Source organism: Erpetoichthys calabaricus, chromosome 7 (genome assembly GCF_900747795.2).
Source record: "Erpetoichthys calabaricus chromosome 7, fErpCal1.3, whole genome shotgun sequence".
Taxonomy (NCBI): Eukaryota; Metazoa; Chordata; class Cladistia; order Polypteriformes; family Polypteridae; genus Erpetoichthys; species Erpetoichthys calabaricus.
This window is the reverse complement of record NC_041400.2, coordinates 44,447,444-44,475,358: the sequence shown is the minus strand read 5'-3', so window position 1 is coordinate 44,475,358 and position 27,915 is coordinate 44,447,444. Positions and strand designations below refer to the sequence as shown.

Here is a 27,915-nt window from a genome sequence, read left to right as displayed (position 1 = left end):
ATAACTCTGATTCCAGCTTATATTGTGGATAAAAGAGTTACATGATAATTTATTTGTTGTTGTCTCTTTCGTAGGAACTAAGTTAATCTATCATCATAAATATGGGTAAGTACTAAATAGTTATCTATCTATCTATCTATCTATCTATCTATCTATCTATCTATCTATCTATCTATCTATCTATCTATCTATCTATCTATCTATCTATCTATCTATCTATCTATCTATCTATCTATGTTATGTGGATTCTTTTTATAATAAAATTAAAATGACTTAATTATTGTGTGAAAGCCTAAAACTAATTCTTAACCACGATAAATTTGCTAAATGTTTCATCAGGTCTGTCTACACACGCACTGTAAGTAAACAAATCAAAAACACTGACATGGAGATTACAATCCCAATCATACAGCAGGAGTGTGCTGGAATTGAGGCAAAGACATCATCATCAGCACACACAAAATTTTGTAAAGGCCAAAGCGTGATCTTAAAGTACAGCGCTTTCTTCTCAACTAATTTGGATAACAGTTTTTATAGTGCCAAGGGATTACAGAATTTGTCTAAGAGTACATCATTTTGTGTCATAATGGATTGTGTTTCGCCATGTTGAGTTTCCAAAAAAAGTTCTTGCCAATTTATTTCTACAGGCAACGCTGAGTGCATCGGATACTCCTATTGTGCAACTATATACATCACACTGTTATAGTAAATGTTATAGTAAATGGGTTCTTATTGGTCTATTCTTTTCAAGCTAAAATGTTTCGTGGTCACTAATGAAACACTATACAATAACATACCATTTTCTTGGTAACTATAACGAGGACCATTAATTATGTGCTTATAGTAAGAATGGTGCAATAAAAGACCTTCTAGCATTATATGTCTAGAGCCCATTGCCTATCCTAGCAATACTGGGTGCAAGAAAGAATACAGTCCTGGACAGAATACTAGGTCACTGAATGGCCCACTTCCTCAGACCCCCAAACTCACACACATAGAGTATTATCAATTTGGAATCATCACTCACCTGGTCCTTTTTGTCTTGGAAGATGTGTGAGGAAAACTAGAGCACTCCAAAAGTCTTTGTAGACATGAGGAGAATGTATAAATGCAACACAGACAACATTCAGGCATGGGATCAGTTAGGCAACAGCTCTACCCTCTCCACCAATGTGTGCCACCCATGTCTATATGTAAAGTACTTTCATTACTGCCAAAAAAGAGCCGTTAAACTTCATTATTTGGCATAACAGTTAAAAGGAACAAAAATGCAAGAATGTTTAGGCATTTCCTAAAGTGATTTCACTATATTTAGGTTTCTGTGGGACTTGGCTATTCAGCTTGTGGAAGTACACATTATTTATGGTGAATATGTGAAGTATTTACAATTTATAAACAGATAATATGAACTAAGTATGTTTTAAAAACATGCCTGAAAAATGGGCGAAAAAAAGCTTAATTTTACAATAAGCAACATCCATCCATTTTCCAACCCGCTGAATCCAAACACAGGGTCACGGGGTTCTGCTGGAGCCAATCCCAGTCAACACAGGGCACAAGGCAGGAACCAATCCTGGGCAGGGTGCCAACCCACCGCAGGAAGTGTATTATATGGGGGATAAATAAGTTGTTTGATGGAAAATGTCAAGTTCATAATTCTTTTGCAAGAACAAGTCTGTAAAACCATGCCTGTACTATTAATTGATTAAGGTATTATTCATACCTTCAACAGGTCTAATATGCATTTATCATATTATAAAAAACTTAAAATTACAGGTTTTTTAACACAGTTTACGTTTTTTGGAATATGTTGTCAAGTTGCTCCGTAGCTGTCAGTGTCTTATAACAATTATTGTGGATGTTTAACGCTTGACTTTATTATTACAGTCATTACTAAACTACAACTAAACTAAAATTTGCTACTTAAGTAAATACAACTATTAATATTAATAGGATTTAATTGCTAGACCTAACAATTACAACAAACATCTAATTAAAGTGGCACTAAATGGAAAAAGGAATTGTAGGGCAGGGTAGGCTGTGAGTCTTTTCAAATGTTTTAGAACTGGCTGTAGTCTTGCATGCTTTGTCTGCTCTGTAAGAAGCACCATTTTCATAGGGTGCAGACTAAACAGGTTTCAAATACTTAACCTTTTTGAGTGATGTATGATAAACTATTGCATTTCAAAGATTTTTATGTATTATGCAATACATTCATTTACAGGAACACTAGTCCCTGATAAACTGGACAGTGCCTTACTTCATTTGTCAGTTCTAGCCAGTGTGATCTTTATAACAATGAGCTTAACCTAAATTTGGTCAGATGCATTTATTTACAGGTCTTGTTTGTTTATGGTGTCTCAAAACTAACCAAAATATTACTTAGTTAAATCAGGTCAGTGTTATTAAAACAGAAACAGACTTGCACAACAGATTTTATGCTGGCTGTTCTGTATGTTACATTCACTGAACTAACACACTACCCAGGTTTGGTTCCTGTCTTCTACCCATTGCTGACAGGACAGACACTAACTTCCTGTGATCTTGAACTGGCTAACAGTAAGTGCAAGGACTGACTATTTACAGAAGAAATAAGACGTATCTGTATAAAATAGGATGTCATAAGAATGTAGTGTGAAAGATGATGCACTTTAATACAAAAAAGCATGAATAGAAGGGTTACTGATTTTTTACAGTTGACACAAAAATGGGAAAGTTAAAGCCTAATTCAATTTTGTTAACAATTTACTGTTCTATATCTAGTGGATCAAATTAATTTGTGTAGAGATTAAGGTGAATAATAAATCCAAACAACTCTGAGGGCCTTTAAGCATGATTTGGTTTGAAAATCAAATTTTGTTCCAGTGAAACTTAACTATGAAACACATTAATCAGCAGAAACCAGAGGTTCGTCAGACCTCAGATTTTTTTCTGGTCCTGCTTGCTATACATGGCATTAGTTGGACATACAGTATGATGATGTTTAATCAGTCAAACACATGGAATGAATAGCCTTACCTAATGAAGTGGCATTCATTGTATATATAGATGGGAGTGCAAGATGAAACTTGCGTTAAATAATAAGAAACTGATAATGCTTGACTTTTCTAAACAACCTCATGACTAACAAAAGGACAGGCTCAGTTGTTAAGGCTAAGTGATCACCAGGTAAGTTCACAAGGCTGCTGTATAAGCAATGACTGTAGTTGCAGTGGAGATACCCAAAAAAAAAAACATTAAATGATGGACAACTCACTTGTTTAAAAAGAAAACCTAAATGTCTTTTTTCAAAATGTTTTTTAATCATTCATTCATTGAAATAATGGAGGGTAAAGCCTATCTTGGATACATTGGCACATGGCACAAACCAATGTTTAATGATGTGCCGGCTCATCTTAATATTTTATAAATGGTGGGAAAAAAGCAATTTAAACAGTTAAAATTATTGACGATGACATGCTGATAAATCTCACAAAAACAGTTAAAATTAAGTATTTTTTCATCACTACTGTGTTATAATCCTTTTGGTCAACTTTTTAATTCATATTGTTTAAATTTTTTTAATTTTGGTTTGTTTTATCCACATTAGACAAAAGACTATGGTAGCATAACAAACGACACAGATAAACAAACTATGGGTGAGTTTAGCTAAAAACACACAGAAATAGTCTGACAATTTACTATTACTGTTTACTACACAAATTATTGGCCAGTCAAATGGAAAACTACATCACCTCCTTTAAATTCCTTACTTTCACTGTTTTAAGAAATGGTTTTAAGAAATTGATTAGTTGACAGTGTACACAGACGGCAAATCAATAAATCAACGTTTTGCCAACATTATGTGGTGAAAAGGGACATAGCAAGAAGTGACTGCACAGACGGTGACTTTCAAAAGAGCTAATCTAATTACTCAGCAGAGAGTGCAAAGGTAATGCATTTCAAATGCTATTATGTGCTCCTGATTTTGAATGTAGAATTTAAAGCAGGCACCATCAGCTGATATATCAATTATTTAAACCCATCCCTAGTCAAAAACCCTGTACTGTCTATTCAGTCTCATATTAATCTGTTAGTTTTCAAATGACTTTTAATCCACTTTTAAGTTTTGGCGACACCATAGCCTATTGAACATTTTACTGCCTTAGAAACATCCTGCTCTCTTCTGACCGACTCTGATTGATTGTGTAACAGGTCAGATATCAAATAGTATGTATCTGTACTTGAATTCTAATCAGTATCACACTAAGTTTGCTATTAATTAAAATTACGTTCTTTATTTTAATACATTCTTATTTATCAAGAAGCTGGAAAGGGGCCACATATTACATGCTGGTCGCACATGAAAGTAAGAGTTTCTTGAATTCTATACACATGGCAATATCGCTATTACTACTTTTACCTCTACTACAGATACTACTACTACCATCAGGTATAATTTGAATGTGTAAACTTAAGGACAGGATGGCATTTCTATGTAGAGCAAAACACAAAGAAATAATTTCACAATTTATGGCTACTGTTTACTATAAATTTAATGACCAGCAAATTACAGCACCTGTTTAGAACTCCTTACCTTTCACTGTAATTTGAGAGAAAGCCTCTATAACACCGAGGGTGGACATGGCCACACATGTGTAATTTGCAGACTGCCTGACATCTGTGAGTTCCAGCACGTTTCTGCCTATTGGCATGTCATCCTCAGGAGTCAGGTCTTCTGCGCCTAGCATCCATTTCACATATGGCATCGGTGAACCCACGGCCACACATGTGATATTTACACTGCCACCAGGCATTATCTCATGGTTTGTGGGTGGGATAGAAAATCGAGGTGGAACACGCCGCACTGAAACAAAACACAAACAAGGTAACAACATCTACAAAGAGAGAGGGGTAATGGAACAGGAAGTAATCACGTTTTTGTTTTTACAGCCATATTAAAAAAATATATTACCATTATCCATTATAATATTACCATTAAAGTTAATTTATTTATTATTTTAAATAATTAAATTTATTTTCAACTTATTAACTGTATAATTAGATACTTATGAAAAAATATTCACACCAAAATCTATTCAAACCTAACGGGGCCCAACAAACTAGCTACAGACTAACAATACACAAACACCATGCAAATAAAGATATCAAAGATATATACATATATCAAGTGAACATCACAGAAGTAAGAACTGGAGGACCAACAGCATGCTTGAGTTGAGTTGAGAAACCAACTTCAATGCTGCATACTTCCAGTTGATGTGAAATAATGTGCCACAGCACATTGTCACATCACATACAGTCCCTGAGAAGACACAGCAAACTATAGTACATGGAAAGTGCAACTCGATTTGTTTTCAAACTCAATCAAAAAGGTGGGTGGATGCAGCCCCAAGATCTCACACTAACACTGAAAACAAACATAATACTTGAATAGATACAATAAATATATATGTATGCATGTACATATGTAAAAATGCACACACATATATATATAAATATGCACATGAAAATAAACAAGGCAAGTGCCTAGTAGAAAAGGAAGGGTTTCTGTCATGCACACAAGCAAATGGCTGACTCTCAAGGACAACCATGCTTAGGAGAGTTGGGAAGGAAACAAGAAAGAAAACAACAATAAAATATATAGTTTAAATCAGGTAGAAAAAAAAGGAAAAATATAAAGAGGTACAGCAACAAAAGGAGCCTGGCTGTAGCATGGGAGTCAGAGGGCCGGACAGCAGGGGTTAACCATTTTTATTAACATTGCGTTATGAGAGCAAAACATCATAATTGGACACGGAAAGCTGAATGGGCTTGGAAGTGGGGAAGGAGGAAGGGAGGGGAAGCTCTAATGAAATCCAACACAACTAATTTAAAACAGAGGCAAACGACAGCACTGAAGGTTTGAATTAAGGGGCAGCCCTAATATTCATCTACTTCACTGAATTGACATTGAACAGAAAAAACCACAATGCCATCAACTTAATTTATTCTAAACAGACAAAAATACAGAAAAACGGGGACAAGATCAGTATTCCTGCTTGAATTGTGTGCCATTTATATATCCTTTTAGAGCAGAAAAGAGGAAATCAGTGTGTCATTTTTTTTTTGCCTATGTTGATCTGTGTGTCTTTCCACTGGCCTAAAGAGTAAAACGTTAAAATCAACTATTAAAAGTGGCCTACTGGTAGAATAAGTCCATAAGATGAAAAGACTGGGTAAGCGTTGTTCCTTTCAGCACTCTTAAAAAGCAGGGAGAAAATAAATAAAAAAAAAACACACACCCCTCCAAAAAAAAAAAAAGGCGGGAACCTAAATTCTGTGCAATTTAAAAAAAAAAACCATAAAGAGAGAATCCTCAATAAGCGGATAAGCAAAAACACAAATCCAGAAGAGGTGGCAGATAACATGCTCCAACCAGGCAGCTTGTGGTAACTGCCAGAGGAAACAAGCTTTGGAAAATAAGAGACAAAGCAGGAACACTGAACCGCTGAGGACCAGTGAGTGGGTGGGGTGGGGAAGCATCTGAGGAAGGGGTTTAGGATGAAAATTACACAGAGCAGACCACAGTTTGTGCATATACAGGTTGCCATGCACCCAAAAATGCACATTCTCCCCCATCATGCACAACCACTACGGCTAGACATTCTAAGCAAGACCATTACATTCTCTACATTAATGTGACATTAACCAAAATAAAGAAGAAGGAGGAACAAACCAAAACAAAACAAAACAAAAAAAAAGGCCACGCAATGCAGCTACATTCATTTCATTTGTATTCTTATTATGTGTTTAATATTAATATTGTTTGTAAGGTGGTTAAAAAGTAAAAACACACCAACCTTCTCGCAGCTCTGAGGGATGTAGGGGGTTTGATGCAGAACACAATGAAATGAGGAAAGGAGAAAAACAAGGGAAACACAGAGAGAGTAAAAAGGCCATATCAAGGCTTTCAACTGCTACTTGAAACATCTTTACTAGCTCTCTTTGAAGCCATCCTGCCTCCACTAGGAAAAAGTCTATAACTTCTCTGATGTTACCTGAGGTTTAGTAACATTAACTAAAATCATTTCAAATTTTTGATCCTTTCATTTTCAGAATTATAAAGATAACCTTACAGTTACCTACAATCACCTACAATCTTAAGTAAAACAACCACGGACCTATAAATATTGTATAAGCATGAAAATCATGAAAATCTAATGCAAGTTTAAAATAAGGAATAATTATAGATGAAACCAATTAATTAAATTTCAAAATCATGCCATAAGCTACGCAAGGAGTCATTCACTCTGTAGAAATGTACTTAAAATGCTGCAAGTGTTTGAAAGATCAAATCATATTTATATCTAAATTAAAGGTTTTGAAAATATATAAAAAAAGAAAAAAGTAATATACATGTTTAGTAATACTGTATCTGTATAGGTCAAAAATAATTCTCCTCTTGGGGAAAAGAGAAAGGAGTTGTATTTCTGGGCAGCTTAGACCAATTACTTCTAAAGTAATGGGTGACAAATATTTGCCAGAATCCTCACCAAAATTCACACACACACACACACACAGTAGAGAACACAAAAACAAATAGAGAAATAAAACTGAAAATTTAGGGCATCTTTTAAATAGAATTTAGGTATTTAAGAACCAGAGTTCCGCAAGTCCCAGCCCCAGAACCAGGAGGTAGAGAATTAGTAGCACGCCAGGCAATCAAATTAGAGAAGAGTTAAAACAGAAGCATAATTAAACCAAACAAAAAGCATTAAAATTCAAAATCAATGCAAGGAAATTGTAGATAAAAATATATACTTACAAACATCATGTGACTGGAAATAGCACACTCTAGAAAATGTTTTATTACTCTGCATAATTTTTTGGAAGCACTTGAATTCTACCTTCTTATGCTACATTTACTTACAACAAAAGAGAAAAACAAAGAAAGAAAGCAATCTACCCCAGCAGCCCCTTACGAAAATGTCTCTCTGCTATCAGTATCCTGCAAGTGAGAGGGGTGGCTGTCGGGGGCTTAAGTTGTTCCTACCTCTGACATAAAGATTGGCAGGAGAAGAATAGCGTGTGCCTGCACTGTTGGTTGCAACACATTCATATTTTCCCTGGTCAGATTCTTCACTCTGCTCAATTTGGAGGGCACCTGCAGGAATGAAATGGATGGGCAAGAAATACAAGTTAGAGGGCTAAGCTTAGTACTCTAATGTGCTGATCATACACCTCTGACATTTTCTGATTGCCCATGCAAGCGAAGGTCTTCTCCCTTGCTGCTCCACTATTTGTTAAGTTTTAGATTCTTCTTGCACAAGACAGAAAACGATCAAACCTAAGAAAATTACGGTTACTTTGCATTTGCATTACAAACTTCATAAGGTAAGGCAAAAAGTGAAACCCCAACAAATCTAAGTTTATTTAACATTACTTTATTTTGACTCACATCCCTGCTAGTTAAAACACTTTACTTGATTGATTTATATGAAGATGAGTGAGGTTGCCTCAAGGAAGCATGACTTTTAAATTAAACAAAACAGGTTAACAATTTAAAGCAGAGTAAAGGTTGGGGAATAGATCAAAATAAATGAAAGTAGGTAGTTTTTTCTGGGGGGGGGGATGTGATTTTACCTTCTGACAAATGCAAAAAAAATGCAGCAAATACAAAAATAAAAAGCTGCTAGAATTTAAGAAGGAAAAAAAGAAATTTGATTAGTCAAATAAGTAATACCAAAATTCTACTGGAAGTTACAAAACTCTTTGCACATGCAGATTTTTTTTTCTCTTCCAAGAGCAAGAAATGTTTTCTGGTGCAAACTTACAACCTTTAAGATAACCCTTAGCTGAAAATAAAATGCAAATTGGATTAGCAGACAAAATTCAAAATTATGGCCAAAGCCAACAAGAAAGGAACTGACCATTGTACTTGGAGCCTAAAAAGGCCCCATGGAGACACCAATAAAAATCCACCAATTAAATTAGTGGTAAGGTGTCATAAAACCCATGAAAAATACTGTGAGCCACAATTACACTTTCAATTTGAGCCAAAAAGAAAGAAACAAGAAAAAAAAAGAAAAAAAAAAAACCAAAAAGAGTGCGTCCTCAGACATCGGTTTTCCATTTTCATACCCTGAAGAATCAAAAACAATCAAAAAGTAAAACAGCTCTCAATTCAAGAAGAAGGAGAAAGAAAACAGCACCTCATGAACTTTATATAATTTTTAAAAAGTAGTTCTTTGGGGCTGTTTGTAAGAAAGCAGAAGACAATGAGTAGAAGAAAGAAAAAAAAAGTCGGCACAGACAGAAAGACTTTCTTTGAGTAAGGTAAAAATTATAAGAGGCACAAGAAAATCCTTGTTGTCTTCCGCTTGTCTGCCTGTTATCCAGACCACCTTGGTATTGGTCCTGAACAAGAACAGCTAAGGGGGAAAAAAAGTGTGGTTGTTTTAGTTGACAAAAAGAGGGACAAATGATTCGCTGTGACTGGGCTATGGCCAAAAAAAAAAAAAAAAAAAAAAAAAAAAAAGAAGAAAAAAAAAAGAAAGAATTAGATATGCTTCTTGTTTTTTTCCATAAGCATATCTCAAATTAAAAGAAAAAAGCTCCCAAAAATATTACTCAACAGAAATAAAAGGAGAAAAAAATAATAAAAAGACAGACAGAACATGGAGAGTCAATGGGTAAGAACTGAACGGACAAAGAAAAGAATAAACTGAAAATGAGGCCTTGAGAAAATTCTGTTTCAGTAAGAGGACAGGGATGGGAAGGATGAGAAGACAGCAAGAATGAATCAGGTCATTCTGTGAACGTTCGTTCAGCACTCTTACCTCTTATTGGTGTACCACCTGGGTGGATAATATGAATGCAAATAAGATTAGAAAGAAGAAGCGTTAGTACGAGAAGAAGGAGGCTAGGCCTTTGGAAGAAGAATCAAATTAGATTTAACAGAGTAAGTAAATAAAGGTACTAAAAGAAAAAAAATGTGTATTTTTTCTTTCTTATTTTTGTTGTAGGCATTTTTTAACTTTTGTAAAACAGGATCATACATTAGTGTACCAAAAGAGCAGTGTCAAAAAGTGGTGGGGTTGTCTGTGCCAGACTACTAATAGTTCTAAAGGAGGTGGGTCAATAAGGGATAAATACATCATAAGTTACATCGTAAACCTTTTCATTAACAGTGATAAATCAAGCTTCTTAAAACAAAATATATATACTGTACATATATATATTTCAATCAATAGGTTTTAAACACTGGCAATGTATAAACTGTGCAGTATAAATACAAAGACATCAATAAATATATATATATAGAGAGAGAGAGAGGCAGATATGTAAAATACACTGGAGGAAGGTAGGAAGTAAGGACTGCAGTTTGGGTGGGAATATGGCATCTAGTGAACTACTTCTAAGTGACACTTGTGTGCTTTTAGACAGGTGTTTCTATGACTGGTACGACAACAAATTGTGTGGGAGTGTGTGCCACTACGGATATCTGGTGACTACACTAACTGTTAGTAAAATGCATGCCATGCATTTTAATAATAGTTTGAATATGGAAATTAGTGGGGGGTGAAGTGCGCTTCAGAACTAAGCACTTACCAAAGGATTCTGGAGATTTATATACGGAGAGAAGAAAAACAGCATAAAAATATTATTATATTCCTTAGAATTTGGCACAAAGTTTTCAGAGTTAAAGCTTTATATATTATATAGTTCTACTTCACAGGTGAATAAAAAATTAAGCTTACATTAAAAAAAAGATTTTTTTTTACACATTTCTGCTGACAACAAGCAAAAGGCAAGTTAACAAGACGACTTAACATCACAGGACAGGTGATTCAACATCGTAGCTTCTACAAAATGATAATCATTACCAGTGCCAAGATAAAAAGCTTCTTACAGGCAATCAAGCTAGGATGGGCACTGCATTTACAGAAAAAGATACTGGTATAACTTCATTTAGCCAAAAAGAGAAAACTGGGATTGGGGTGGGAGGTAGGATTCAAGGGAAACGCCATGGGCAAAGAGAAGCAAAAGCTGGAGTCTACATCAAAAGCAGGGTTTGTGGGCCTTAGATCCAGACAGAAATCAAGGATTGGGAAAGCTACTGCGCAGTTATCTCACACACTACTGTGGCAACTTTGCTTCGAAAAATATGCTTCACTGGTAAAAAGCACTTCTGTTTTTATCATCAAGAATGATTTTTTTTAAATTAGTTTAGGAAAAAGTATGGTGTCATGTATTAGTGAGAAGACAAGCTTTAGATTCCAAATGTCTCGCACTAATTGGATTAAACTGATTGAAAGACCTCAAAACAGAAATAGTATTTGATTTAGTCCACTTTCTTTTTATTTTTTGTTGGGTCCGAAATTATTAAAAACAACTGATACTCATTTGCAAGTTCTGAATGATGCCCAATGAGGAAAATTAACGAGCATTTGAAATAAATTAAATGCAAAAAAAAAGGTAAAAGAAAGAAAAAGGAGAAAATGGATCCGTCTATTACTGCGAAAAAGCAGTTAAAGAAAAAAATCATTAAAAAAAATACAGTCACAGCAGTGAGTAATGTGGAGAAAACAGAAGCTGCACACACAGAGGACAGACAAACAGACAGACACTGGAACACAGGCCATGACAACATCAGAGACAAAGACGACACAGACCAGCTTATACACTGAAAAAAAAGGAGTAGAAACAAGATCATTCACCTACACATTAAATAAAAAAGGAGGAGAAGAGCGACAATTTTAGCAGTAAAGGAGAACCATAACAAGACCCTACCTGATCTTAACTGCTTGATACGGCCATTGTTGTTGCTCGTGTCAACAGGCAGGAAGTCTTTGAACCATGTTATTTCTGGGTCAGGGTTTCCACTGGCAGCACAAAGCATGGTGGCTGTGCGAGTGCGCTCCACCACTTTCAACTGGGGGCCCATGTCTATGGTGGGAAAACCAGAAGGGAGCTGGTCCTCTGAAAAAAAAACACAAAGAGAAGTGCAAAAAAACGTTTTTATTTGTAATTTCAAGATGAAACACTCAGAATCGGCATCCTTGCAGCTACATTTTGCATTATAAAAAAAATTTGCTTCAGGATGTGATTTTCATCTCGTAAGCCAAACAAAGACGTGATAGCTAACAGGACCCGCACTACTTATACTAATGTTACTTTGCTCATTATGTTCTTTAAACATTACCACTCCCAGGAGACCATTTTTACTGATCCATACATACATTATTAATAGGAATGCTGCTTTTTATGAGGTGTATTTTTTAGCTTGGTCCCAGAGGTGCTCTTTGAAGACATAATTTATTAAACTGAGTATTTCACTGCTGCTGAAAATGATTGAGAGTCCTGTTTTTTTCTTTTGCACTTGAAATTTGTAGCCATGTCTTTTAGCTATTTAAACAGCTGAGAAAATGGGATTTCTTTCGATTTCAGTTCGGTAAGGTAAAATAAAACAGAGGCATTTGCATTTCTGTATGCAAAATTGGGAAAATGAATATTTAATACCTGAAAATACTCTAACATACCAGAATAATTTTTAATGTGGCTGACTTATTTGCTTCCATTTGAAAAAGGTCTTTCCAAGAAATAGGTAAAGTAGCATTTTCAAGATTTAAGGTGACTGGTCGAAATGCAAGTATTGTGACAGTCCTCTCCCATCTTCACTTTCACTGACTTTGATATTCTGAGCATTGTGTTCATAAGAATTACTTACGAATACTTTCAAATTATTTCAGTATTTTTTGTACAGTGTCTCCTGTCTCACTAGTGATATATCGTTCAGATTGTTTTGATGTCTAGTTATGAAATACATCAAGCTTTTTGGGGGTTGTCCTTAACTTTTAGGCCTTTGCTGGACTATATTTTCTGCAGGAAGTTACACCCTTATGATAAAGAGTAAACCAATAGGTGTCTTCAGCAAAAACGATCAGAAGGATTTCAAACAGAGCATGCCATATCAACCAAACCCAGGGGTTCACCCCGTAATCAGAATTAAAAAAAAAAAAAAAGGGATTAGTCATATTGACATACAGAGTGTCATTTTATTGCGAGGATACTGATCACGAATATGATAATATTTTTAATATTTGATAATACACCAACGGTCCTAGCCCTCTAATAATAATGACAAATTTCAAACATAAGCATATGGGGTATAGTTTTAGACTATTTCAAGTGCAGGGATTATGAATGACAAATTTCTATTACAATCAAGAATATCCATCCATCCATTTTCCAACCCGCTGAATCCGAACACAGGGTCACGGGGGTCTGCTGGAGCCAATCCCAGCCAACACAGGGCACAAGGCAGGAAACAATCCTGGGCAGGGTGCCAACCCACCGCAGGACACACACAAACACACCCACACACCAAGCACACACTAGGGCCAATTTAGAATCGCCAATCCACCTAACCTGCATGTCTTTGGACTGTGGGAGGAAACCGGAGCGCCCGGAGGAAACCCACGCAGACACGGGGAGAACATGCAAACTCCACGCAGGGAGGACCCGGGAATCGAACCCAGGTCCCCAGATCTCCCTACTGCGAGGCAGCAGCGCTACCCACTGCGCCACCGTGCCGCCATCAAGAATATTTAGACATCAAACATTTATATTGAAACACATATTTCAATATTTCAAACATCTGACATACAGTAACTATTCTTGTTTATTACATGCTTCTACCTCATGAAGTAAATCATTAGGACTGCTTACGCTAATTTAGACTTTTTTTTTAGAATTATTAGTCCCTCTAAAACATCACTAATCACAGAATCTAGTGGCTGGCTCATCAGTTATTATGTTCTTCTGGCCAATAAAATAATTTCACTGCATTTCCTCAAATGAATTTGGACTACAAAACAAAAGGATGAACATGTGAAATTAAACAATAACCCGATATTTTTTGCAAAAAAACTTACTCCAAATGTACAAAAACAGTTTTATATTCGATTTAAGCCACTTGAGAGGTCCAGTTGGAGAAAAGTTTTGTCTGAACTCAACATAGATAAACTATGTTCAATCTTTGAGGGAAAGAAAAAAGGACGGTTATGTATACAGTAAGCAGGGGGCCTGATACAAAGGAAGTCATATAATCTCATCTCATTTCATTTTCTTTACTGCTTTTCCTGGTGAAGGTCACAGTGGAAATCATATTATTTTCTATCAATATCAAAATACTAACTATATTCTAAATATGAACAAAACTTGATTCTCAAAGCCCAAAGCAATAACTAGAAGCATTAATTTTATAAATTCTTACTACAAAAAGGTGTCATGTTCACATGCTTCACTGCACCACCATCATGTGCCACACAGATGTGTACCACATTGCTTGGCAACACTTCATACCCATGGTGCATTGAAAACTATGGAAAATTATGAAAGAAATTTTTAACAACAACAACTAGAATGTAATAAAATCTGTCAACTACTAACATAAGAGACTACTAAACAACATTTTTTTCATTAGGTGACCACTGAAGCATCCAAAGAGAATGCACACATTTTGTAATTATGTAATGTTTTACAAAATTTGTACTGATTACTCCTAAAAATAAACGTATTGTTTATAACTGTCATTGCCACTTGGTCAGTAGTTTTGTAACAGTAAAACTGAGCCTACATTCTTGGCATTGGTTCAAACAGATTTAAATCGGATGTACGACTCCATGGCAGATGTGCTTCATCTACTCTCTCATTCATGATTTTCTCAGACAGGATATGAAGGCACATTTAAGGATGGAGCGATATCTAATTTACAGACCTCAGAACTGTTAATTACTGATGATTTAGTCCTCAACCTGTTGTACTCCCCAGTGCATACTGAAGAAGTCTGCAGCTGTGTGTGAAATGAATAAAACATGAAATGAAGCACCTCTAAGGCTGAGGTTTCAGCTGTTTTTATGAAAAGAACAAACGCCAAACTGTTAATTGTACAAATCACAGGCTCATATTTATGAGTGGAGATGAAGGACAAAGACAAAAGAGAACTGGACATCAACTAAAAAAAAAGTCTTTTAATGAAAATCAGGAAGAAACGTTTTTGACAACAAAGATAAAGCAATGTAACAAGTAGTTGCTGTCTCAGACTTCAATTACTATTCCAAGGATAAGCAAGGCAATGACGTTTACATAAAAATAGAATTTAAAAAAAACAAAAAGTAGTATTAAAGCTCCATGATAGGCTTTGGACCCCCATGACCCTGTATCTAATTACGTAAGTTAAAGAATGTCATGTTACACTATGCTAGAACTACAATGACAAAGTTTCTCCAACTAACAGAAAATGATCCAAGTTTCTGCTGGAATTTTACAGGAGACATATCCCAACATCTACAATCCTTATTTCCAGTGAAGTAGGAGAAAAATATCCGAAGAGTATGTGTGACCTATCTAAGGAATTCAATACAGGCTTTCAGCTTTTCAAGCATCATTCCTTCAGTTTAAGCCTAATTCACCAATTTCAGAGTGAATTACAGTTTTGTAAATTGTACAAAAAATCAGATTTAATTACTTATAAATATTCTTAATTAACAATGTATTACACTTATCTGGGAAGTGAACCCCTATCTGAAACTAAGAACACTCAAACACATCACATATCTTTATTTTTCACCATCACTGACCTAGAACTGTCTAGCCTGTTCATGCATTCTGCTACACTTAACTACAAGCAACAATCCATTCAAATTCTATCATAGCACTAAAATGTTAAAGATGTAAATCAAGATTTAAAAAGTCATGACCGAAGTCTTACAACATTAGAAACTTGTCACTGAGAATATCTGTGACTCCATGAATTTTTCTATGAGAAATCAGAGCCAGATGCTTTAATGGGACTCCAAACAGTGTATGACAGAGCACACTTAATACTCTTATTATTTTTCACAAGGATAATTTGTAGTCTGTAAGTAACATAACATGTACATTTTTTGGGGATATTGATATGGGAACTAAAAAATGGTGCAAACTAAGCACTGATCAGGGTGGGAATCCCAGTTCCTGTCTCTCAAAAAGTAACATTTTAAATCTTTTCATCTATTGTTTGTGATTTCAACATCAGTTAAATCTAACTCTTCACTTCTTAAATCTGGCTTCCTTGGGTCTGTTTCAATGAAAACTGTCACAAATTCAAACTTCTCTCAGGTTCTAGCTAAGATGAATTGTATGACCCGAGAATCTCATATCTATTTACATATACTGTATATTGTACGATTTAAAGCAACAGTCATTTTCTGATAGAATTTGACTTTGTGCCTTATGATGATAAGACATTAAAACAAAAAAGTGAGGATTTAGATTAGGTTTGGTAGACTTTATTATCCCAGAGGAAAATTTGTTTGCAGCAAGAAAGTATAAAACAAAAGGTGATGTTACAAGTCCTAATATTAAGCCATTTCCTTCAACAACCAACTGCATTGTGGTAACAGTTAAGATGATTAGTACTAGATAATTCACAAGTTTAAATATCTTAAAAGGCACTTCATATTGACAACTGAAATATCACAAGTAAAAATAAGATTTTTAGAAGTGCTATTTGTATGTATATTTCTTTTCACATCTCAGTTATGCACTAAACTCATTATGCTAACTGGTGATTCTAAAATGGCTTTGAATGAGCGTGATTGTGCCTAAATATATAGAATTTTTAGTTAATATATAATAATCATTTATAGTATATATGTGTTTTTGAAGCCATAACAAAATAAATTAATAAACACATGGAAAAAGATTAAATGTAACTTAAGGTTGAAAGCACAAGAGGTATTTGCATTGTCTTAGAGAAACTACTAACATAATTTTCCAAGGTTAGAATATAGAAAATGAATAACAAACACCCCTCCAGAAAGTGTGGATAAACTGATGGGAAAGCCCAAACACCCCACCTATAAAGTGGCATTAAGATTATTAGGGGAATCCGCAAAACACCACCTTAATGAAGTAGTGTTCTGAATAATAGAAGAATTGACATGAGTCAAAAATGACTGGAGGTTTTAGTTGATTGGAGGAGGTAATAAAGATCTGTATATTAAGAGTCAGATGTATTAGATAAGGTGATGTAATTAGAAAAATCTATAAAATCAGATGAATTGTTTAATTGATTGCTCACTCCATGGACTGAGACATTTGTAATTCTGTGCAAATAAAGAAATGTTCTGCATTCTCATCTGGGCTCCATGACTGCCTTTTTTGAAGATTGAAGAATGTTTGACTCTGAGATTGACTGGTGACTTATCCAAAAGGTCTGCTGGGGTTTGACTAGTGCCTTATCCACGGGTCTGCAAAAGACAGGCTCTGGTACCCCACAAACCTGAATTAGATCAAGGAAGTTTGCAAATTGTGTGTTATGTGGATACTATCAATATTTTTGGACAGCAGAGTGGCTCAGCTATTAGTGCCACTTCCTAAAATGTTGAGGAGATGATACAAATCCTGGTATGATCACTGTCCACGTGGAGTCTGCATGTTCTCCCCAAAGTACGAAGTTTATTTATTTCTTTTTTTTCCTCCAGGTACTGTGGTTCTTCTCTCTTCAGCAAAAGGAAATGCAGTTTCTTTGTAATGGATAAATGGGTTGAATTTTGCTTTGTACGTTATTGCCAGGATAGACCTCAACTGCCCAAAGCACTATGAAGTTGATTAAATCGTTCAGAAAATGGTTGATTGCTTGTTTCAACATTAAAAAACAAATTCAATATGAATGGAAGAAAGCAATAAATGCATGGGTTCGTAATACTGAGGTTCTCTTGTAAATAAGGTTGTGTCTCCTAAAAGAAACACACTACCATTCTATATCTCGATAACACTCTGCAGTACCACTAGTTGACGCTTTCTATTGGAACTGACTTTTCAGCTCAAACATAGGCCTGAAACTGTACTTGAAATAGCTTCTGCCCCCAATACACAAAGGTAGCAATGTTGACATAATAAGGACATCTTATTTGCCACAAAAATAAAAAAATACCATTATATGTGTAGACTTTGTAACAGAGGAGGCTTTGTGGGGATCATAATAAGGTGTACTCTGGCAGCCACACTTTCAATTACTTCTTAAACAATTTGCACAGGGAATGAGGCACAATGTTACATCAATGCTTGATCTGAACAGAACTGGGCTACGTGTTAGCAGAGTTGAATCAAGGATAGGCAACCCATTTACTGAGCTAACATTTTCCTTGATATAAACAGCCAATGTCACAAAGCTGAAAATTATCTACCCCTTCTATAGGCTCATTCAGAATATTTAACCCTAATGAGTACTTACAAGCATCTGAAAGCTTCACCTACGCACTAAATGACAAGTCTTGACTAGTGCACATTTAAAAAAAATTTACTTGTATTTGCATAACCCTTCATTTCATTGCCTTTTGCTAAGAAGACAGTGAGAGTCTTTTTTTTGCATACACAGACATGCACAACAAAGATAATGCATTTCGCATACTAACAAGATTGAGTGTGCCCTAAGCCTTCCTATTCCCTTTTTAATAAGGGTAATTAAATTCCTTCCCTCCTCCTCATGCACAGTACCTTTTTTTTTGATTCACTCACTTCATTAAATTTTCATGAGAAACATCACAATGCAACAGATTCAAACAGCTGAAGCCATTGTATGCTGACAGTCATGGCTTGTTTCCAATCTGGCTGTCAGGTATTTGGCAATAAAAACCTCAGCATTCAATATAAAATGTTCTTAAAAAATAATGAATTTTCTAATTGGAATGCTTATCTCTATGCTTGTAAGCTATGAGATGCTAATTGCTTTTTATTATTTTGAAAAATGCACTGCAAGTCATTCGTTGTGTCCTACAAAACTGCTTTGCAAACTGCAAAACATGATAAAACCCTGCCACTGTGTTCTTGTTGCAAATGTTTCGTCCTGGTGGTTTGAAGAGTTGAGACGCAGCCACCTCCTCACTCTAACATGCAGGACACAGCGGGCGAAAGGTAACTGTGAACTTTCCAATACTGCAGTAACTTTCTGCTTTTCTTCTTCTGTGGTAAACAGTACTAATATTACATGTCAGATACATTTTTACAAAGCATTTTCAAAATTAATTCTGTACTCACATTGTACTGTTTCTGATTAGTCATCAGCAATTTTAATTAGCACTGACCTTCAAAAACTATTTAGTTTGGTCACTTTATAATTATCTGTTAAAGGCTAGTTTAAGGTGTACTTGTAATTTATGAAGCGTAAAACACACTCTTGTTTTGCAAAATGCAAATTGTGTGTGTGGTGTTTCATGTGTTCCTAATAATGCGAGCAACATCTACTTACATTTAACTGCTAATTAAAAGCAGTGAAGGTGAATACAAAGTAGCTATTTTACTCAGGAGAAAAAAAAGATTCCAGTACGTTCATATGCAACAAAACTATCTAAAATGCATTAAAAACTCTTTCCCACTGGTGTGATATTAAGACAATTCAAATATAATGACCATGACCTTATACATTTCCGACAGTGTGTTCCCTTCATGGGATTCTGGATTGGATTAAGCAGGTTTTAAAGCCGAAGGCTGTTCCATCTGCATCTCATCATGGGCACCAATCAGCTTATGGACAGTGGTTTTCAACCTTGATAGTGTAGTACTGTTGACTGTTTTCATATTCTTAGTCAAAAATGACCTGTAAACATGATCTCAGTAGTTTAATGCATTAGCAGGAAACACCACAAATACAGCCAACGGTCTAAATATAGACTGTGCTAAACTACCTTTACAGAGATGCTAGACCACTTTGACTCTATTAAGGACTCGGGTTGCAATCAATCATGCTACATAATAATGGAACAACGTATTGATAATAAGGAGATTCATCAGTGGACATTTAGCAGGAAAAATGGCTTTCAAGTAACAGATCCTACACATGCTCTAACAGGTAATGCAATATCCTACTTTGCTCCCACAGCGGCCGAAAGACAGGAGAAAAGAAAGATTAAACAGGCACATATGGTCCTACATAGATTTCCTACAGTGGTACAATGTCACGCACATGGACTAAATTAAGTCTCATTTAATCAAAGTAAAATGAAATTACAGCAACCTCCCTTCCTTCTAGGACCTTCTCACTCTCTTTATTTAAAGTTAAACTCTTTTACTTATAAATACAACCTTATCATGTTCTTTTTTGATTTTCTAAGTGTTCTTCTGCTTCTGTATGTCAGGATACTGAAACATCCCATAAACAGATGTCAGTTATGTCTGAGACCAATCATCATTCAGATGGAGAATGTGGAAGTGGTGCACAGATACAAGAACCTGAGGGTTCACATACACAACAAACTGGACTGGTCTGACAGCACAATGGCGCTCTATAAGAAGGGCCAGAGCACACTGTACTTCCTAAGTTGACTGAAGTCTTTTGATGTATGCAGCAAGCTGCTGGAAAAGTTCTATGACAGTCCATAGAAGTTAGTGTGTTGTTCTACATTGCAGTCTCCTGAGCAAGCAACTTGAGCTCAAAAGATTCACAACATCTGAACAAATGTATCAGGAAAGCTAGGTGAACCCTGAACATTTCCCCTTGGTGTTATTAAAATTTATGTAATCTAATCAAATTTTAAGGTTTAGAAGCAAATTTTATCCTCTTCCTCTATTCATGGTTTAAGCCATAGATCAACACAATTCATGTAGCCTGTGTTGTAACTCTTTGTTTCATTCTGTTGACAACAGAAATTACTCATTACAGCTATGTTTTTCCCGTTTTTCTTTTCACGTGTGTTTTGCTTTAGTATGCAGTTTTAACTTTACTATTCCTTTCACAGAGTGAATTCATGAATATTTATTGACACAGCTCTGCTCCTTTTTAATTGTATGTTTTCTTATTTCTGTTTGGTTTACAACAACTTACTCTTAAAAGTTAGCAAATTAACATAGTGAAGCAATGATTTAAATGCAGGTCAAAATGGTCACATGTGGAAGTGCTGCATACGTGTGCATCCCGAATGCAGACTCCAGTAAAATCACAGACAGATCATATATTGGATTATCTGATGGACTACTGTAATAAATTATTGGAACTGTTTGCTTAATATGTGACTCCACATTATCATTTACACTGTATGGTTCATGACATTCAAAACATACAGTGAAAAGGCCTACTTTGTCATGAAATTTTTCAGTCTTTATAAACAATAGATAATAGAACTGAAACAAAAACAAAATCTAGTATTAATATCCTCAATGAGAGTTCTGAACTTTGCAAGATATATGTAAGTATTGTTCTTTAATGTGGGCCACATCTGTACCAATACAATGGATAGACTTTTTTAAGCTCAGCTGCTATTAAATTTACCTGTGAGGGGATTTTACTTAATTGTTGTGGCACCAAGCACTAGTCTCCCTTGGCCATATCTGCTCTGACATCTGAATTTACTGTGCGGACTTTGAGGACTTTGGAATTTCAACAGACCCACATCCACTAATTGCCATTTTTGGAATAATGCTGAATGGAACAAAAAAAATGCATCTGTCTGGTCCCCAGTGATTCTAAAGAAATAGCAGCATTAGCAACTGTAGAATTTAGATCCTTAGATTCTTTTTATTCAGCTTTCTCATATTAAATATGTCATATAATTGAAGGAAATATAGACATAAGCACTGAATATGTCTAAAGATGTTAAATAACATAGCAATAATGTGATTTAGTAACCAATGGCAAGTAGTTTTTTATTCATAGTTATGCCATACAAGTGCCAGAGTGGTTTTTCAAAGCGATGCCATGGGGAACCATTTTGGTTCCCAAAAGACCCATCAATATGAAGGTTCCAGAAAGAACCTTTATTAATTTAGATCCTTAACAGGCTTCATAAATAACCATGAATAGATGACAGCAGGTTTGTGAAGCACCAATGGTTCATGATTATAAAAGGACTCTTGCTGCATATGTTGACACAGGCTAAGCCCAGGTTTTCTTAATCTGTTAGTGTCCATAGGTACCCTACAATTCATAAAAATTTAAGGATCTTTCTACATATTAGACAGTTTCAAAGCACAAATGACCAACTTCATAAGCAAAGAACGCTTTCCAAATTTAAATGGTGCTTTATCAAGCAATGGCTCTATGAGAATGCACACAATCCAGTTAGAACTGTATAGTGATAGTAGAAAACTATTATTTTTAACAGTGTAGACCAGTGATATTCAGCCTTTGTTTCCCAGAGGTCCCCCACTGTACCACAATAACATATGAGTACCCACCCTATACATGCAATGATATTTTGACAAAGGTGCTTGTTTCTGTTTATTAGCAAAAGCTTACTTGCTGCTAGTGCTACTACACTGAGAATGTTTTTTAAGTGTAATACACAATCTTATGTCAGTCTTACAGTCTTATGTTTTCATTAAAGAAAATGTATTTTTAGTGAATTTTTTTAATACAACAAAATACAAATTATTTTGCAGCTGTTTAGCCATAGAATTTATAACTGCAGATATTTTTGATATTAACAAAAGTTGCTCAACACTCACTTGACTTATGTATCTTTAGTTTAGTTATAAAATAATTATATAGCCCTAAAAATAAAAAATCAAAAGTAACTTTTAAATGGAAAATTACTCACTAGTAGTAGTGTGTTGTACTGTGTCAGTAATTATGGATGCGATGAGAAGTCAAGCAAAATTACACCTTTAATTGGGTGACTGAACAGAATTAGTCACTATATTAATTACAGAAGCTCCTTCATTGTCCTCTAGATTCAGCACTGGAGTGTTTCCATCAGCTATAGCCACATTCAACATGAGTGGAAATGCTGATGCGTTTTCTCTCCCCATACAACAATCAAGTCAGCAGTAAAGAAAAAAGCTTTGCGTAGGGCAGAGGCAGCCGTCAGATAATAACAGAATGGTTGGAGAGCCCAGAAACCTGTGCGGCTTTAAAAAGTGAGAGGCTTTGTAACATCGGCCTGTGGAAGTCGAACTACCATCTCCTTCATGAGACTGTCACACCTTTGGCATCCTTATTGCAGTGAGATGTGTTACCTTCTTTCCGCTCTACCCTTGTTGGGTCTTTATGAGCATCCTGTTCTTATTTAACTACCAGGTTAACAATGTGTTATGCTGCACAGATAAACTTGAGCACCCACTAAATCATGAATTGATGTGTGTATGTGGGAAGTCCATTCGATCTCCATCTATCCATAACAGAGACACGGATACACGTTTTAATTCCATGTGTAAATATAATTCCAGCTAAACTATTGTAGTGCCACACTGCTATGGTGCTCACTGTTACAGATTTCCATTGGACTGTTGCACTTTATAATTGTTCTTTTAGATAGCTCACTGTGCTTAGAAGGACTGTTTACAATTGCTGCACTAGTTGTAATTCTTATGCGACTTTGGCAGGCTTGCCAATTTTATAGGCTCCCCTACAGCTGACTCTGATGCTGCTCATTTGGATAATGGAATGCCAGTTCATAGTGTTGGGGACTAGTTCTCAGGCTGATGCATCTTCTCTGATCTATTATAGTATACTGTATATGGATACAATCTATGAGGTGAGACACAAAAATAACCGGACTGGGCTTGGGACGTGAATCACAGAACTATATCCCTTCCTACACACCCTCTCAAACTGCCGACTGGCTAGGTATATCCTGTGAATAGCCCAATCAATCAATGGAAGATACATGTGGAGCCGTGTAGAGATTGGGATAGGGAGTATATAGAAGGTGACAATGTTCAGAATGCTGTAATTCATCAATATTTTTTTTTTTTACCAATCCGGTTATTTTTGTGTCTCACCTCATATATATGAACTCACTGTAAAGGGTGTGTTAAGAAAACTGACAATAATTGCATGCTGCATCTATCCTGTTCTGAATACTGATGAAGTGGTCTGCTTTAAAAAGATGACTTTTGACACCACTGCTGTAGCTTAACCTTTAGTGATTTAGGAATTTTGCTGCTATTTTAAAATTATTTTAAGTCACCTTGCAGCACTCCTGGAAGTTTACTGAGGCCCCTGTGTGTGTTGTGGCACCCGGGTTGAGAACCACTGAGCTAGTCAACCTTCTTGTTTTGATGGCAACTATCTATTGCTGGCTAAAATTTTAACTTCTTACTTATTCTCTAATACTCAGTCTATTATAATTGTCTGTTATGTATGGAGCTTCTTTTTGTTTTTTCCTTGGGTTTTCTTGAAGGTGGATTATTAATCTTAGCATCCTTTTGAGGCTTTTAACACCCAAGGAATGAAATTCTGAAACTCTGAATTTTGTTTAGTACTTTGATTTAGAAGTTATATATTTTTTATTGTCTTTTTCCAACAGCCTTTTTGTTTTAGGCAGTCACGCCTGTATTTGGTGGGTTGCTGCGTCTGATTCCTTGAGGATTTCCTATGAAGCACAGAGGCTGCTCCACAACTAAACTACTCCCAAGTATCCGAGATTGGACCAAATTTAACGTACTACTTACTTTGAACTTTAATTAATTGTATTTTGTGTCATTTTCCTTTGACCACAATTTTTGGTTTATGATTTGGCTTTGATGTTCAGTTTTGACCCTTGGTTAGCCATGTGACTTGGTTCTTTCTCCTTATTCTCACTTCTTAATTATTTGGTCTGACTGCCCTAATTAGAACCAGTACATAGTCACTCATATTTTCTCTTAGCTTTTGTTTAATTTTTTTTGATAATTTCTCCAATTACAAATTACTTTTGACAGTTTATTGGTGACACTCAGTGTTAGCGATATTCTTGTTTCTGAAATAGATCTCACATTTTCACTGCTGTCTGCATGGCTGGATTAAGGTGGGTGCTATTGATGCTGCAGCATTGGGCCCATTCCTGAAATAGGCCCAGATGAAAACAGACGAGAATTTTCCGGAAGCTGAACAGTTTTCCTTTGCTATATTAACCTCACAATAATTCTTAGAATGAAATTTGGAGTCCGACTTTCGGACATCTAGACACAGCGTTACTTATTATACAGTTACTATTGTTCTTTGTGCTGCGACGTAACTACAACGTTGTTGTGTTTATTGTTAACCGAAGATTTCAAGTTAATGCTATCAATTTTACGTTAAACAGTTTACTTAGTAATTTAGCTGCGTTTTTTGCAATATCTTGGGGATTCTTGCCACTTTATTATTGTTCGGTAAGTGCCACATAGTAAATTTTTCACCTTGAAAGTTAGTTGTACAGTAAAAATCGATGGCTATTTAAATGGTTATTTGTAAAGGTAAAACTAAAAGCCAGCCCATGGGCCTGGCATGGATGTTTAGAACTTTTAAAATCCTCGACAGGATTCTGGTCTATTATGAAATTTAAATCGTGGACAAATTTTTACCCTCAAGAGCCTGAACAGAGTCACTTTGACCCAATGTCTCTGCAAATTAATTTTTTTTATTAGGCTCCTTGGTCGGTCTGAGTGCGCATGTACGGTGAGTGTCAAATGCACATGCACCAATGGCGAGAAAAAATAGGCCTTTTTTGCGCTGCAGCATCAGGCCCAATTTCATCTTAATCCAGCCTTGGCTGTCTGTCTCTAATGTCTGAATCCCATGCCACATCTGTCTCTTTCCATCCGAGCTGAACAATTGTCATCTGATATATGACTTAACATACACGTTTGAGATCTTACACAAAATCTACATAATATAATAATATGACAATGTCCGGACTGGGTGTTGAACTGTTTTCTTTGGGTGTAGAGAGACACCAGTGCATCATCATATTCTCCACCATTAAAATCGCAAGGGAATCACAGATTGTTACATAATATGTGAGGGTCATTTGTAAATGTCCTATCGAATGTACACAGCCACTAACCCCTGAAAGCTTAGCTGCTGCATGAAGTAATTAAGAATTACTTTTAGTAGAATATGCTGCAAACATGTCTTAATTACAAAACATTTTTCTTACTATTTGCTTCTTGCTAATGTTCAAGACCTGTTCAGAATTCTGCACATAAGAAGCTAATAAACACAAAAAAAGACACACAAATAACCATGGAACCTTGAAAAATAACAAGATATAAACACTTTTTATGGCATGCACATTTATCTGAACTCTGTCACATTCTAAAAATAAGTACTGATTTATCAAACTGTACTTTTGAAGGAAAGCCTAATTTCTCCACTCATCCTGAGATTGTGAATAAAAGGTATGCTGCCGTCTCAAGCATAATTGGAGAGTTGCATACAAATATGTTCTTATGCATGTCACGTAGTATTTTCCTCTTAATAACAGGACTGTTTATGAATAAACCTAAAGGGTAAAAGATCCAGGTGTCAGTAGCTTTGATTCTTGTACATACTTGTATTTGTACAGAATGAAAGAATCAATGAGCGGTATTGAATAGCGGGAAAGGGGGGTTATGTGAAGGGTGTATCTTTGCAACAGAGTTGTAATCAAATGCTTTGATGTTAAAATCAATGCACAATTAATTTAGCAAAGTCGAAGGAATCCAGCAACACAACAAATGATTTGCCTTATTTGTTACTCCCTTCATTCTATAAATTATACTTAAATGTGGTAACATGTAACAGCATATTTTTGAAAATATAAAAAATATATAAAAAAACAACTGTGTATAACATGGGCTGCATTAAATGTGGAGAATCAAAAACAACTTGCTTTGTGTTGAGGCAGGGAGACAAACTGAAGGTTAGGAACCTTCTGCTGTTGTTGGAAAACAAGCACCTAAGGCAGGAAAAAGCCATTAAGCCGAATGACTGCAGATCATACAGTGCATTCTTCTTTGCTTTTTCTGAGACGTGCATGAATATATTGCTGGCAGGTTCAAACTGAGTATTCATTAAAAAAAGACATATTTAGGTAACACATAATGACCTCTAAAGATAAGCAATAGTAATAAAGTACATGTAAACCAAAAGAAAGACAAGCTGCTTATAAATTTGTTGAGATTAATGTACAATTTACCTGTACCCAATAAGAGGTGTAAAAATAACTTGCATGAAATCAAATAATATATGCTATTTTGTGTATAATGTAAAAAAATACATACGCAAATGTTTTATGGTAATGTTTGGACGAACAATGAAACATTTACTTATGTAGTTTCTTTTACATTATACACAAAAGCTGTACATAATTTGTTTTCAATAACAATCCCTATATCACCATAAACTACAGAGCATTGTATTCAGATGGTAGAACAATAATCACCACAATGCATTCTTAAAGGAATACACCACTAAAAAATGATATTTTTTGTATGTTACATACCTCATGTGATTTGTAGTGATGGCCAAGTAAAATTATTATTCTCGTGTTTTCATGGGGAACAGAGATAAACTGGGAGCCTCCATGAAAAAATCATACGTTAATATTGTCATCCGGTTGTATGGTTACAACGTGCAAATGTATGTATTTTTCACAAAACTATTACATCTTGCCTGAAGAAGAGGCTTTTGCTGCTTTGAAAGCTTACATATTGTAATCTCTTCAGTTAGCCAATAAGATGTGTCATTTTGCTAGACTTCTCATTACATCTATAATGGCTAACACGGTAAAACACCTAACTATTGTTACATTACTTCATCCATAAAATAAAAGTAATCCACAAACAGGAAGCCCTTTCACATGGTATCATGCTTCTAAATTGAAGGTAAGACTCTTGACCAATGAAAGAGAGGGAGATGTGGGTCTTCATTTATTTTTCTGAGGTATTTATTTAAAACAAATGTGCACATTGTGAGCATACGACTGGGTGACTTGACATGTGAATTATGCAACAAGAGTAATGTAAGATATTTTCATGAGGTTCTATTTTTTTTTAATGATTGCCATTGTCCAACATTGGTCACCTTTGGTTCTTATTCTGTCAGAAATATTGTTATCTCAAATTTCCAAGAGAACACAAGCTTGTACTGAGTGCCACTTGTACTACTGGCCCTTTATTAGTTAGTGTCTCCTTAATGTGTATCTCTGGAAATGGGGAACTGCATCT

General features: G+C 35.4%; 1 protein-coding gene across 24 annotated transcripts in view; it reads right to left on the bottom strand.

Annotated features, from left to right (window-relative positions):
- LOC114654324 (receptor-type tyrosine-protein phosphatase delta) overlaps positions 1-27,915 on the bottom strand; it is a 2,007,901-nt gene that overhangs the window by 182,557 nt on the left and 1,797,429 nt on the right. For 13 of the 24 annotated variants that reach the window (XM_051929989.1, XM_051929990.1, XM_051929988.1 and 10 more), the window contains 4 exons: positions 11,776-11,964; positions 9,822-9,839; positions 8,036-8,146; positions 4,577-4,846 (listed from right to left, as the gene is read on the bottom strand). In XM_051929989.1, the coding sequence (XP_051785949.1) occupies positions 4,577-4,846; positions 8,036-8,146; positions 9,822-9,839; positions 11,776-11,964 (588 nt within the window). Of the gene's footprint in view, positions 1-4,576; positions 4,847-6,842; positions 7,117-8,035; positions 8,147-9,821; positions 9,840-11,775; positions 11,965-27,915 lie in introns of those variants that run through there. The other 11 variants (XM_051929992.1, XM_051929993.1, XM_051929998.1 and 8 more) reach the window with 2 other exon arrangements.